This window comes from Pezoporus flaviventris, unplaced genomic scaffold, assembly GCF_033815535.1.
Source record: "Pezoporus flaviventris isolate CSIRO_AGI_PZ_B2104156 unplaced genomic scaffold, CSIRO_AGI_Pfla_v1 ptg000008l, whole genome shotgun sequence".
NCBI lineage: Eukaryota > Metazoa > Chordata > Aves > Psittaciformes > Psittacidae > Pezoporus > Pezoporus flaviventris.
The window spans coordinates 1334599-1347418 of NW_026892556.1; the positions used below are offsets into that span (position 1 = coordinate 1334599).

The 12820-nt window shown below is 42.2% G+C and overlaps 2 protein-coding genes across 4 annotated transcripts in view; one reads left to right on the forward strand and one right to left on the reverse strand.

Annotated features, from left to right (window-relative positions):
- Positions 1-8881, forward strand: part of LOC133267507 (protein argonaute-3) — a 28190-nt gene extending 19309 nt beyond the window's left edge. For all 3 annotated transcript variants that reach the window (XM_061449817.1, XM_061449819.1, XM_061449818.1), the window contains exons 10-19: positions 574-696; positions 899-1032; positions 1424-1608; positions 1879-2038; positions 2473-2563; positions 3243-3437; positions 3775-3909; positions 4555-4656; positions 5397-5596; positions 6222-8881. In XM_061449817.1, coding sequence (XP_061305801.1) covers positions 574-696; positions 899-1032; positions 1424-1608; positions 1879-2038; positions 2473-2563; positions 3243-3437; positions 3775-3909; positions 4555-4656; positions 5397-5596; positions 6222-6330 — 1434 coding nt within the window. In that variant the 3' untranslated portion in view covers positions 6331-8881. The remainder of the gene's footprint in view (positions 1-573; positions 697-898; positions 1033-1423; positions 1609-1878; positions 2039-2472; positions 2564-3242; positions 3438-3774; positions 3910-4554; positions 4657-5396; positions 5597-6221) is intronic.
- PSMB2 (proteasome 20S subunit beta 2) overlaps positions 1-12820 on the reverse strand; it is a 155693-nt gene that overhangs the window by 137687 nt on the left and 5186 nt on the right. The gene's annotated exons all lie outside the window — the stretch shown is intronic.

The following is a 12820-nucleotide window of genomic DNA, read 5'->3' on the forward strand; positions in this document are numbered from 1 at the left end:
TTTCTGTAGTAAGCACTACATATTTTCACCAATATTGTTTCTTAGTGCTGAATCCAGACACTAAACATCAGTGTTTTTCTGACTTGAATTACCAAACTTGAATATTTTTGGTTGAATACTCTTACAAACAGATAGCTCTCATTGGAAGCAATCTGGCTTTAAGCTGACAAATTAGCCATAGTTTTTCAATTAAAGAAGGCTGTTCTGGAAAATTCAGAAGACCTGAATGTGCAGTATTAGAATAAATGGATTTGATTTGTCTTGGGTTTGCTTGTCTCTAAAGGAGGATGCTTTTTGATCTATCCTGTGAGGAAACAAAATGCTTTTGAATGAGCATGCTAGATGAGCACTTGAGTAACTTAAGGGAACACAAAATACCTTATCCAGTGTATCATATCTCCTGGTATTAATTATTTTCACTGGAAATATGTGATGGTATTAAGCAGTTAAATCTGAGCCTTGTTCAACAACAGGGAATGGTTGTAGAGCCCTTCCGCAGCAATCCTGTTAGTCTTGTTTATTCCATGAATTGTAAGTAGATACTTCTGTAACGTGGGAAAACTCTTCTTTTAGGTGAGAAGTGCAAATTATGATGCAGATCCGTTTGTTCAAGAGTTCCAGTTCAAAGTCCGGGATGAGATGGCCCATGTGACGGGGCGCGTGCTCCCAGCTCCGATGCTGCAGTATGGAGGACGGGTGAGGTTTCTGCTCATTCTGTTTCCCTTTTGAAGAGTGGTTTCCTGTGCACGTTGACAATTTCAGTCAGTTCAGTTGCATTGTGCAATGCAGGGATCAGAGTCGGCACGGTAGAACTTGTGTTTTGTTATCCTGAAACTCCACACACATAGGCCTTTTCCTCTTTCACTCACTTAAACATCTGTTGCTTTTGTTTCCACAGAATCGAACAGTGGCAACCCCAAGCCATGGAGTATGGGACATGAGAGGGAAGCAGTTTCACACTGGTGTAGAGATCAAAATGTGGGCCATAGCTTGCTTTGCAACACAGAGACAATGCAGAGAAGAAATACTGAAGTAAGGCATGTTGTGGTTCAGGCTTTGAAGAAGCCATCTTAGTAAAAACATGAATGTAGAACTTCTATGAGGGTTTTATCTGCTTTTAATCATTGAAGATATTAGGGAGAGAATCCATTCTGGTTTGCTTCCTTACTGGAAGCTACAGTCAAAACACTGCACCTGAGTACACTGTGGGGTTCTGGTCCTGTGATATTGCTGTTTTGTGTAGAATTTCTTTTGGCATCTTGAATGAAGCACTAAATGTCTCTAAGCTCTTTTTTTTTTTTGTCACGTTCTGGCCTTTAAGCTGTTTGGAATTGTCTTCATTTGAGTAGCACAGTTCTTCTGTCCCCTTCTGCTTTGGTGGTTGTGTGATATTGTGAAAACTCAAAACACTTCTCATCCTTAGGGGTTTCACAGACCAGCTGCGCAAGATCTCCAAGGACGCAGGGATGCCCATCCAAGGCCAGCCCTGCTTCTGCAAATACGCCCAGGGTGCAGACAGCGTGGAGCCCATGTTTCGACACCTCAAGAACACCTATTCAGGGCTGCAGCTCATCATTGTCATCCTGCCAGGGAAAACCCCAGTGTATGGTAAGGGAATACTTCTGTCTTTACCTTCTTGGTCAAGTATTGTTCTGAGAAACTTGCTGCCGGCAACGTTAGAGAGTTCTTCAGGATCATTCTTTGGGCATTAGAAACCAATATTTTGTGTCCAGAAATAAAATTACGTGGAAGCAGGTAGATAAGTTAGAAGTTGTTTTGCAGAGTATGTACATTTAAATTATTGTGACTTAAGCTAAGCTCACAACAGAGCAATAATTTCAGAGGGACTCAAGTTGTATCCTAATGTTTGCTTCTCAGCGGAGGTGAAACGTGTGGGCGATACACTCTTGGGAATGGCCACACAGTGCGTTCAAGTCAAGAACGTCATTAAAACATCTCCACAGACCCTATCAAATCTGTGCCTGAAGATTAATGTTAAACTTGGAGGAATCAACAACATCCTTGTACCTCATCAACGGTAAGACTTTGTGGAGACTGATGTGGGGTTTCTTTTAACAGATGAGGTTACATTTGCTACTTAGCACCTAAAATTTAAGCGTGGCAGTACCTCAGTGGTGCTTAGCCAACCTCCAAGTGCTAGTGTAATCATCTTGTAGAGTGATAGCCTCTGCAGGAAGCTGTTTGTACTGTTCGTGTGTAGCTCTGTGGTGTTTCTCCACTAGAATCATGCCACAGTAAATGGCAGTGTATTTTGGAATGGCTGCTCTGGTGGTGTTTTGAAGTTCACGTGCTGTGCACAAAGATTTCATTGCCTAGGTTTGGCCAGAGGACCTGATAAGAAGGCTTCTCCATGCAGCTTAACTGAAAGAGAATCGAAACCCCACAGTGAGCAATAACCTTGCACCAGCTGTTCACCTACAACTGTGACTTAGCCCTTTTTTCTCTTTGAAGACCCTCTGTGTTCCAGCAGCCAGTGATCTTTTTGGGAGCTGATGTCACTCACCCTCCTGCTGGAGATGGGAAGAAGCCTTCTATAGCTGCTGTAAGTTTTTAATCAATTAGCATTGTTTTTTCATCTTAGGTAAAGGTTAGGACAGTAAATGCAGCTCATGGACTGTGGCTGTGTCAGATGTCTTCCAGGGCTTATGCCAGTTCTTTGTACACATTTCCAGTGTTATTAAAAGTCATGTCTTTAGAAGAGCTTGATGCTTCAGGCTTTTCTTACCTTGAGTTAAAAACTAAAAAGCTAAAATGGCAGTTCTGTTAAATAATGTACTTCTGTAAAACTGTTCTAAAGGCAACGATGCAGCTTTGTGATGTTAGCTAATAACACTTTTGAATCTTTAAAGAAGAAAATTGTCATTAAAGGCCTGGTTTGGCAGGAATGGTTTCGATAAGTCTTACCTTTTGTGTTGGTGCAGTTCAGGAGGTCAAGGTGATGGTTGGATGCATGGTCAGTACCCTCGTATTTTGTGCCCTTGGTATTTTACTCGCCATTGTTGGCAGACTCTAATTCTACAGATTCATTTTGAGGTGCTTAGAGGGCAAGTTTTATACCTGTTTTCAGAAGGTGTTAAACCTGTATCTCCCAGAAGTTCCTGTTGAACATGTTACTGTGGTTGATCCTTTAACATAAATATCTTAACAGTCGCTCTTCTTGGCTATTTTAATGGGTATAGATTTGGTCCTGAAGCCTTTCCTCATGTAATCTTCCCCTGAAGGTTGTAGGTAGTATGGATGCTCATCCAAGCCGGTACTGTGCCACAGTGAGAGTTCAGCGACCCCGGCAGGAGATCATCCAAGACCTAGCCTCCATGGTGAGAGAGCTCCTCATCCAGTTCTACAAGTCAACACGGTTCAAGCCCACACGTATCATCTTCTATAGGGACGGGGTCTCTGAAGGACAGTTTCGCCAGGTGGGTTCAAGGCCTTTGTTCCTATAGAGCAACTCCAGTTCTCGTGTTTGAGTAGCTGTACTGTTTGAGTTCCTTACATTTACACAAAGGTACCACAAAATAATTGAGACTTAAGGAGAGAATTTCTTAAGCATGTTGGGTAAGAAAAGTTGCAACTTCTTTCCAGTCTGGGAAGGCAAAGTCTTAGAACTTGGGAAAATATGTTTCCAACTGCTTCCTAAGATTACTAACTGTGTGGCGAAGTTGCACTTAGTATTAACTGCAGACTATTTATTTGGTGTTGTGTGTAGGATACAATGGAAAGAAAGCCTAAACTATTCCGTTCTTGTCTTTATAGGTTTTGTATTATGAACTGCTAGCCATTAGAGAAGCCTGCATCAGTTTGGAGAAGGATTACCAGCCTGGAATAACCTATATTGTGGTGCAGAAGCGACATCATACACGATTGTTCTGTGCTGACAGAACAGAAAGGGTAATCATTGCCCTCTCTCATAGTAGCCTTATGTGAAAAGCTTGATGTCAAGCACTTAAGCTGCTGGGGAAAATATTAGTGTGGGCTTTCCTGAGTCTGAGTGTCTTTGCATTCAGGGGAGATGTTGAATAGATAAGCACAAAATGCAGCCCAAAACTGAAAAATGGTTGACCTTAAATATGCTAAAAAACCAGAACACACAAACCCCATAATCCCCAGCAGGCTTTGTCACGTTGCCCTCGTCTGTCAATGAACTGTGGCTAATGTGTGTGGGACAAAGTAGAACCAGGTCTGCAGCAACTGGGAGAGAAGAAAATACAAAAGGGAAAAATCACTTTTCTTCTGAGTGAGTCAGTCCAAACTCCAGCTGACAATTCCAAATACAAATGTGCGTGCAGTTCTTCTGCCTTTCTGAGACTGAAGGTTCTGAAGGGCTTTAGGTGCAGCGTTCTGTATTGAGATGGTAAGTGCCACACAGTGTCCTTGTCAGACGTCCCTGCCTGCTCTGTTGACGCACCGCAGACTGTACTGAGGCAGCTTATTCCTGGAAACCTTGCGTGGGTTGAATAGAAACTTGTATTTGTAATCACGGTGAGATGGATAAACGGTTGTTAGCTGTGCTTCTTAACCAAACCTCTCCTCTAGGTTGGACGAAGTGGCAATATTCCAGCTGGAACCACTGTAGATACAGACATTACACATCCGTATGAATTTGATTTTTACCTCTGTAGCCATGCTGGAATACAGGTACGGCTGTTTCTTTATAAGTGAATGTGAATTTAGAACATGTTTTCCTCCCTTTTGTGACACTTGTGTATACAGACCCTTACTTAGTAGGGAAATGTCATTTAGCTCAGTTTTATTTGGGATATCACAGTACTTTTATGATTTATAGCCACAATGAAATTAACGTGGAATCAAATTTTCAGATGTAAACCATTTGAAAGGCTGAAGGCAGTGCTGGTTTGCTGACTGAATGCACACTGGTGATTTACAGGCTGAGGAATTAAATCCAGCAGTGTGGTGGTATTGCCAGCAGTACAGTGGAGAGTCAACTTAATGACAAATTCTATTAAGATGCAGCTTAAAAATGGAAAAAGAAATCCCTAAGGAATTGTAAAGAGTTAAAAGCAGCAGTTACTTCTGTGGGAAATGTGTTTTGGTGAGAAACAGTTTTAATTGAAGGTAGTTAAGAGCTGGTGTAATCATGGCTTAGTCATGTTGGGAGCAGGTTTCAGTCGTTGAGGGTTATCTAGAAGGCATGTGTTTTTTTCCAGGCAAGGATAATTGGGGTAACATAATCATGTAAATGTTAGACTTCTTATTCTCCTTTATAAACACATTTAGGGCTGACCCAAGACTGTATTTTCTCTGGCTGCTGTTACACAGGCGTTTAGACTCGATAGTCTGGCCCTTTCTGAACTCAAACATCTGACTTGATTGTATGGAAAATCCAGATAAGTGAATTGATGTTCCCTTCTCCTTAGGGTACCAGCCGTCCCTCACACTATCATGTTTTGTGGGATGATAACTGTTTTACTGCAGATGAACTCCAGCTGCTGACTTACCAGCTCTGCCACACATATGTGCGCTGTACACGATCAGTTTCTATACCTGCACCAGCGTATTATGCTCACCTGGTAGCATTCAGAGCACGATACCATCTCGTGGACAAAGAACATGACAGGTAAATGAAAAGAGGTGCCGGAGGTTTTTCTCCCTGTTGGTCTTTGCTCCATTGTCAGGCATAAAGCCACCTGACTACAGGTAATTAGCGCTTGTTTTGCAGTTAATTTTTGTTACCTCTAGGACTAATCTTAAAATACTCATTTCCTGACAGCTGCTGTTCAGGATGAGACGAGAGTGGGTTGGTGGATTCAACTGAAAAACACTCGGAATAAAAGAGTGAAGTTTAGTTTAATGAAGAATTCTGTTATTACTTTAATGTGGTCTGAGGGAACAAGCCACACATCCAGGGGCTTTTTTGCTATATAATTGGAGTACGTATGAATGAAGCAAATGTTAAGTGCCTTCCGCTTACTTACCTCCGCTTTGTACAGCAGGAGTATTTTATATGCTTCAAGCCATCAGTATATTTGTAATAGGCTTATTTTGAGATGAACAACCGGAGCAGCTGAGGTAAAGGGGTATGTCAAAAGCCTTGGGGTTGCTGGGTGAATAAAGCAGCCTTTGCTCGGTATCCAGTTCTGTGACTTACTGCCACGTTGCTCACCTAAAGCAGAGGTGTGAAGGCAGCTTTTTGATCCGAATTAACGCGATTCACTGCTTGTTTTTGTCTCGTTCTGTGGCAGTGCTGAAGGAAGCCATGTTTCAGGACAAAGCAATGGGAGAGACCCGCAGGCCCTTGCGAAGGCTGTACAAATTCACCAGGACACCTTACGCACGATGTACTTCGCTTAAATCGACAGACGGGGAGCATACTCACTGAAAGGAAGAACTGAACAATTAAGCCACATACAATGTATGTTTCCAGTGGGGTTGGTTTAGGGGGTGTGCCTCCGATCGTGCTGAAGTTGATGCTGTGCAGGGGTGAGAGGCTAAACCCTTAAATTGACGCAAGGAAGATTGTTTACTTCATTGAGGAACACAGCACTATTATGCAATATGAAACCAGCCAACTGCTTTCTTGGTGCGGGCTCCTGTAGGCAGCACCACCATCATGTTTTAGTTTCGTTTCTTTTTTGACTCTCTCGTAGTTTAACCCTCTTTAAAATGCCTTTACCTCAAGTTGCTCGGCAGCACAACTGCAAAAAAAAAAACAAAGAATAATGAGAAAATTGATGGTGTAATTCGAAAAAGCAAAGCACCTCTCGAGGAACAGTCCCAAGGGTTGTTTGGGAAGTGTGCAAAAAAAACCCCAGTAACAACGAGTTTTGTACCCCCACTGCAGTGTGGAGTCTTTCAATATTGCCATTAAGCATTCGAATGTCCACATATCCAAGTACATTTGAATGTACATCACTAATTAGAAACGGCTGACTGGGGGGAAGATGTTTTGCACACTAACCCAGCAATTCGAGCCTAGTTTAGCCAACTGCTGCCTCTGTGTCTTTCTTCACAGCTTTGGCTCCAATAGTTTCCTTTCTAAAAGCAAACAGAGAAGCTAGTGGTATTATGTGCAGGCAGTAGTGATCCAAACTCGTCTTGCTCCCTGGTGAATTTACTAAAGCTGCTGTTTTACCTAGTCCAAAAGTTTCAATTCTTTTCTATCTGGCAAGTCAAATATGGTGAAGCTTCACGTGAGATCCAGTGTCCCACGTTTTCTGGGATGACATCTACTAGACACCAGAACTGAAACTTCAGAGCTGAGGTCTTTCTGGGAAAAAAAAAAAGAAATGCTAGTTTACTTGCTGCCTCTCACACCTTAATGTGATTTCATATGTATGTGTTTTTGAAGTTTAGCTTCCTTTTGTTTCTTTTATATTTATTAGAGTAATAATAATGCTTTAATTTAATGATGACAGAACATATGGTCAACATCAACTTTTATTTTTTAGAAATGTAACCATGTTTATTTTTAAAAGAAACTGACAACTTGTTTTGCTATCTTTTAGTGCAATAAGCGTTCTAAAGGAAAACTGTGTCCATTGAGCTGTGCTGAAGCAGTGTTTGTACCACTAACTGTGGAAGAATGGACACCTCCATGATTTTAAAAGGACAAAGTAAAAGCCTTAATTTTGAAAGGAAAGTTTTATAGTCAGAAGGAATCTTGAATTTTCCTTTTTTAAATCAAAAACAATAGCGAAAATGCTTCTAGAACTCTGCAAGCTTTACTTGTCACTGCAGGATTTTGATTTAACAAAGGAACTGGCCTTATTTTTGGCTTTGAAATGTGGAAGATATTTGAATTAAATGGAAAGAGTTTTTTATTAAGCTCTAAGTTTTTACATGCATAGTTAAATCTATTTGACATCACTAAAATGTCTGGAATTAATAGAAGTTTTTAGGCTTTTTTCCTCTTTGATAATGACTTTCCTTTTAAAATTAAGTTATTGGTAACTTCATTTCACTTTGCAAATAAAGAGGGCTGGGATAGTTCTAACATGTTAAATCACTGAAATGTGAAACAAATTAACGGGACTCTTTCATTCCACTTTAAAGGTAAAACAATATTTAAGATGTCAGAGACAAGCATTTATTCAACGAGGGGACTGGGGAGTTTTGCACTTTGTAAACTCGTGAACTGCATTTTTGACTGTTTTTATTTGCACTGGTTCATAGTATATATACTGCAGATCCTTTGTATGGGCATTGCTGTTATCCCAGCCCTTCTGAACTCCACCTGCTCTCCACATGAAAACCAGTGGGTTGGTTTAAGTAGCTCCTCTCCTGTCATTCTCATGAAATCCGCTGTTTGCCAATATACTGTATTTTGAGCCTAAAATCTGAGCCCATTTTGCTTCAACAGGCATGAATCTCCCCTTTTTTTTTTCCTGCCAGAAAGCAAAAGTACTGTATTTCGTGCATTTGTATATTGTATTGAAGTGTACATGTGCTGTTCACAACACTGTCTCAAAGAGCTTTACTAAACCGTTAGTGTATGTACATATTTTATCTCCCACTAGCAAGGAGGATCGTGTAAAAGAAGACTGCCTTTGCAACGTTAAATTGCACTGGAATAGCAGTGACAGCGGGCAGTTGGCTTGGAGGAGCCTCAGGGAGAAGGCAGGACAGGATCAAGGGAGGCTCAGCAGACCGGCACGTGTCCGGGGATCCCTGAGGCCTGGGGAGCCGTGTGCCTTCACCGGCTGCTCCCACAGACCCCCAGCCATGCTCCTTGCCCTCTCAATGCGCTTGCCTTTCAGCCCCTTCAGATACACCTGCTGCAGGGAGGTTGGTGCAAGGAAAGAGCTAGAGCAGGATGGTTTCTGAGGCAGTCTCAGGCGTTTTCCCTCCTCTGTGACCTGACAGTTCTCTCACAGGAGCACTCTAGCTTGTAGTTCCGTTTGGAAAAGGCTTTTTACAGACAATTGTTTTGAAATAGATAATTTTTTTAACAAAACCAAATATTTTGCAGATACTTCTTGTGCATTTCTGGCGTTCAGATGAAAATTCCTTTCTAAAACAGTCTGTTAAAGCTCCTTTCAAAGACATCGTCTGCTTCTCATCCTGCCCACGCTCAGTGACTGCGATTTGAGAAGCTTTTTGGCTTGCTACTTTCACCCAAACCCAAGCTAACAGAACTTCAATGGGAACGTGACTTCAGTGACTTGTCGAGCTAGCGTTTCACCTGGTTTTCATGTGAAGAGTATTTGGAAGTTTTAATCTCTCCTCTTGGTTTTGCAAATATCTACGTCAAGTGCCGATACTTATTTGTATTACAATATCAAGTTACTGACGTTGTGAGGGCCACACATTTATGATGCTGTAGCTGCTATATTTATTTAAATGGAGATGGACAATTACTGCACTAAGGAATGAGGAGAATAAGCAAGGAATCAAGGTTAGTTAGAGATCTTGGTTTGTTTTTTTCAGAGGAAAATTAATGGTGTGAAATATCAAGTGTAACAAAGGGTGCTGTCATTTTAACTGAGATTAAATAGCCAGATATTCTTCCTTTGTTTAAGAACATATATATTTTGATGTTTGCAGTTTGGGGGTGGGGGGGGCGGGATAAATAGTACCTCATCTGTGGTGGCAGTTTCCAGTATATTTTCAGAGTATATGGATTTCTTTTATTTTTGTACCTGCTCTCCTTTAAAAAAAAAATAGAAAAAAAAAATTAATCTCAAAAGCTTACGTGCTGTTTGGGGAAATCTTGAGTGAGATTCCCAGATCCCCCCTCTGCCTGGGAGCTGTCTGTATATGGTCCAAAGAGGGATGCGGGTGATGGCTGACAGCTCTCTACTTCCTTTGCAGACATCCCGGCCTCGGGTTCATGCCAATCTAGACAGACGGTTCCTGTCTCCTAGGCTGCTGTACCAGTTACTGCAGGAGACCTCACTTGTACCCAACAAGTGCCACTAATCGCTCCTGTGGTAGGAGCATGCACAAGGGCCCAGCCCTGGGCTGGGCAAGGAGAGCCTTTGGGCATCAGCCACACGAACCTGCCGCACTGGTACCGTGCCAGCAGCCGGAACCGCTCCTGGGGCCGGTGCAGGGCTCTGTGACCTAGCAGAAAGCCAGCCAAAACCTGCGCTCTGGTGACTAGTACATCCAGGTTTGGAGAGGAAAGTAGAGTGTTCTGTGGTTGAGGCGTTCAGCCTGCAACATCTGCGATCAGAACGATGAACTCCACTCGAAGTAGCTTTTTTTTTCCTTTGTAGGGCAATTCAGCTGTGGCCATTTGACTCAGGATCGCTGTATTACTGTTCAGTGTGGAATCTGGTTAAACAGGTCCAGCAGTTGTTTTATAGCATTCATTCTGGCATCCTTTTGGAAGTTTGTTTGGCCACAGAAATGGTTTTTGGGAGTAAAATGGGTTTCTGGAAGCTGTCAGTCAAACTATTTCAAGATGCTATTGGTCCTAAAGTAGTTTCACTTCTCCATGTATGAATTTTTGTCCTATAAAATGCTCAATGTAAGATACTGGATAGTCAACTTCTGTACGAATTCCAGCTACGAATACTGGTTTTCTACTAGGCTTGAAATCCACTGTGGAGAAATTCCAAGCTCAGCCTATGCTTAAAAAAGCTTGAGGCCTTTTTTTTTTATATATATATGTACTTTCTTCATATCCTGTCCTCTTTCGATACTTTCCCTTTTGTGAACTGAGGGTTTAGAACCTTCCTCAAAGCACTTTTATAACCAAGGAATCAAAAGCTCCGGTTATGTACATTGAAACTATACATTCAGTTGTCAAGGAGCATTATTTCTAGCTGGCCATCCCAGTGTGTGGTCACACCAGGCAGATACTGTCCCTTTCCATGCTGTGGTGTTTCGAGGCTGCTCCTGGCAGGTTGGTTGGATCTAGTGGGAAAAATCTGTTAGGGTGTCAAAGGGAAAGATTCCTGTCTGGCCTTTCTACTTTAGACCGATACTGGGAGCTAGGATATGATCTTTGTTTCAGCCCGTGTTTAAATAAAGCTTCATTTAGCCAATTCACACGTTGTTTTTTGTAAAGATAATGGTTAGAGCTTGAGCTTTTTGATGCTTTCTGCTAGTAGAAGATTTTGTACTGTCGGTAGTTGTGAGATGGGTACAGGATCCTACACTTTACCTCCTTAGCAGAGTCTCAAGAATCCTGATCTCTATGACACTACAACAAAACCAAATTGTTGTCCCCAAGTAGGTAAAGGTGCATGTGGAGGGGAAGGAGTTTAAGGGAGAGGCTCGTGAGGGAAGATCTCGAAGCATCGGTTTTATGGAAACAAGGGTGTTGATGGAGAGGTGCCATCCTCGTGCCCTGGCCTTTTCCTGTCTTGTCTGAGGTACCCCCTCACCTAACACGGGTAGTTAACATAGGGTCCTTTTAAAACCAAGCAGTTCCACTGTTTAAAACTTGGAGTGATCTTTATTTTTTTTAAGCAAGACAGTCCTCAGAAAGTGCCTTTTTAGAAGATGGTGCTGTAGATTTTTATTTTCCAGTTGTACGTGGCTGAAAATCTAAGATAAATTATTGAAAATGCCAAGTGTTTGATGGTATCTTTCAGGTACTTTCAAGCATCAGCTTCTCTGAGTCAGGACCAAGAATAACCAGGAAGGTGTTTTCCCTTGGAGGGAGAGGCATTGAGGAGCGATCACCAAATTCAGCTGGTAGGCTAGGGGTCGGGTTTGATTTGGTCAATGCAATTCACCTCTTCACACTGAGGGGATTTGGGGATGGAAATGTAGGAGAAGCAGCAGCACGGGACTCTGGGCGATGTAATAAGTGCTGAAGGGGAATCCATGGCTACTGAAGGATGTCATCTCTTCGACGTAGCGTGCTCCCAAAGATGTAGACAAACTCAAAGCTGTCTCTGAAGGCTTAGGAGATGGTCAGTCCTAAGCAAGTTTGCTTGGGTGGTTAAAGGAGTGGTGTGCCATGTGTCGATGGGCCTGGGGGTACCGATACACTGGGTGGGATGGGCAGTGCCGCCCCGCTCAGGGCTTGGGTCCATGGTGAGTTTGGTGAGCATTCCTCCGGTCAGGAAAAGTTGTAGACTAGACTATTAAACACTGCACCTCAGTAACCTTGTAATGCTGCATAAAGTAATAATAATAGCAAAGTTCTGCTTTGATTACACTGTAATGTGCTTGCACATGCCTGCAAAAAATACACAACTTTCATTTTTGTAACGGTCTTAACAGCAGTTATCAGACTTTTTTTCTTTTATGATGAGCCTTGTCCTTTATTGTGGTGTTCCTGTATATTTATTGGTAATCTCTGTGCAGCTCATGGGTCTGTGTGTCTGGTCTGTGTGTTGCTTTTAACATTTACTTTTAGGAGGGAGAAGTTTCTGAATGTGTGGGGTTTCTTCTCTAAAGCCAGCTTAACTAGTCCTGTTTGAGGGGAGACAATAAAACACCTTCCTAGACAGAGTGCTTCAGTTGGTACCTTGTTTCTTTAAACCAGAAATCAGTTTAGGTTCCTTTTATTACTGTTCATACAGAATTGGGCATTTCACATGTGGAATAACTTGATGTCAGTCAGGATATGTTTGAATATCAGGAGCTTAAGCGCAAAACTCCCACTGTTATTGCAAGTGGCATCTTGGCAGGAATAAGTTCATGTCCAGACTCTTTCCAGGACTTAGCAGAGCTTTTTGACATCTCTTAATTTGATTGATGAAATATTTGGGGTCGGCATTCCCCACGTGGGGCAGTGACCCACACCTCGGTGTTGAAAGGGACGCTCAGCACTCCCGCTACCCACCGAGACTATGGATCAAGTATTTTTGCTGTGTAGATTTCTTCTGATTCAAGTTAGAGAATGGAACTGATGTTTCTTGTAGTTTGTTACCAACCTTCT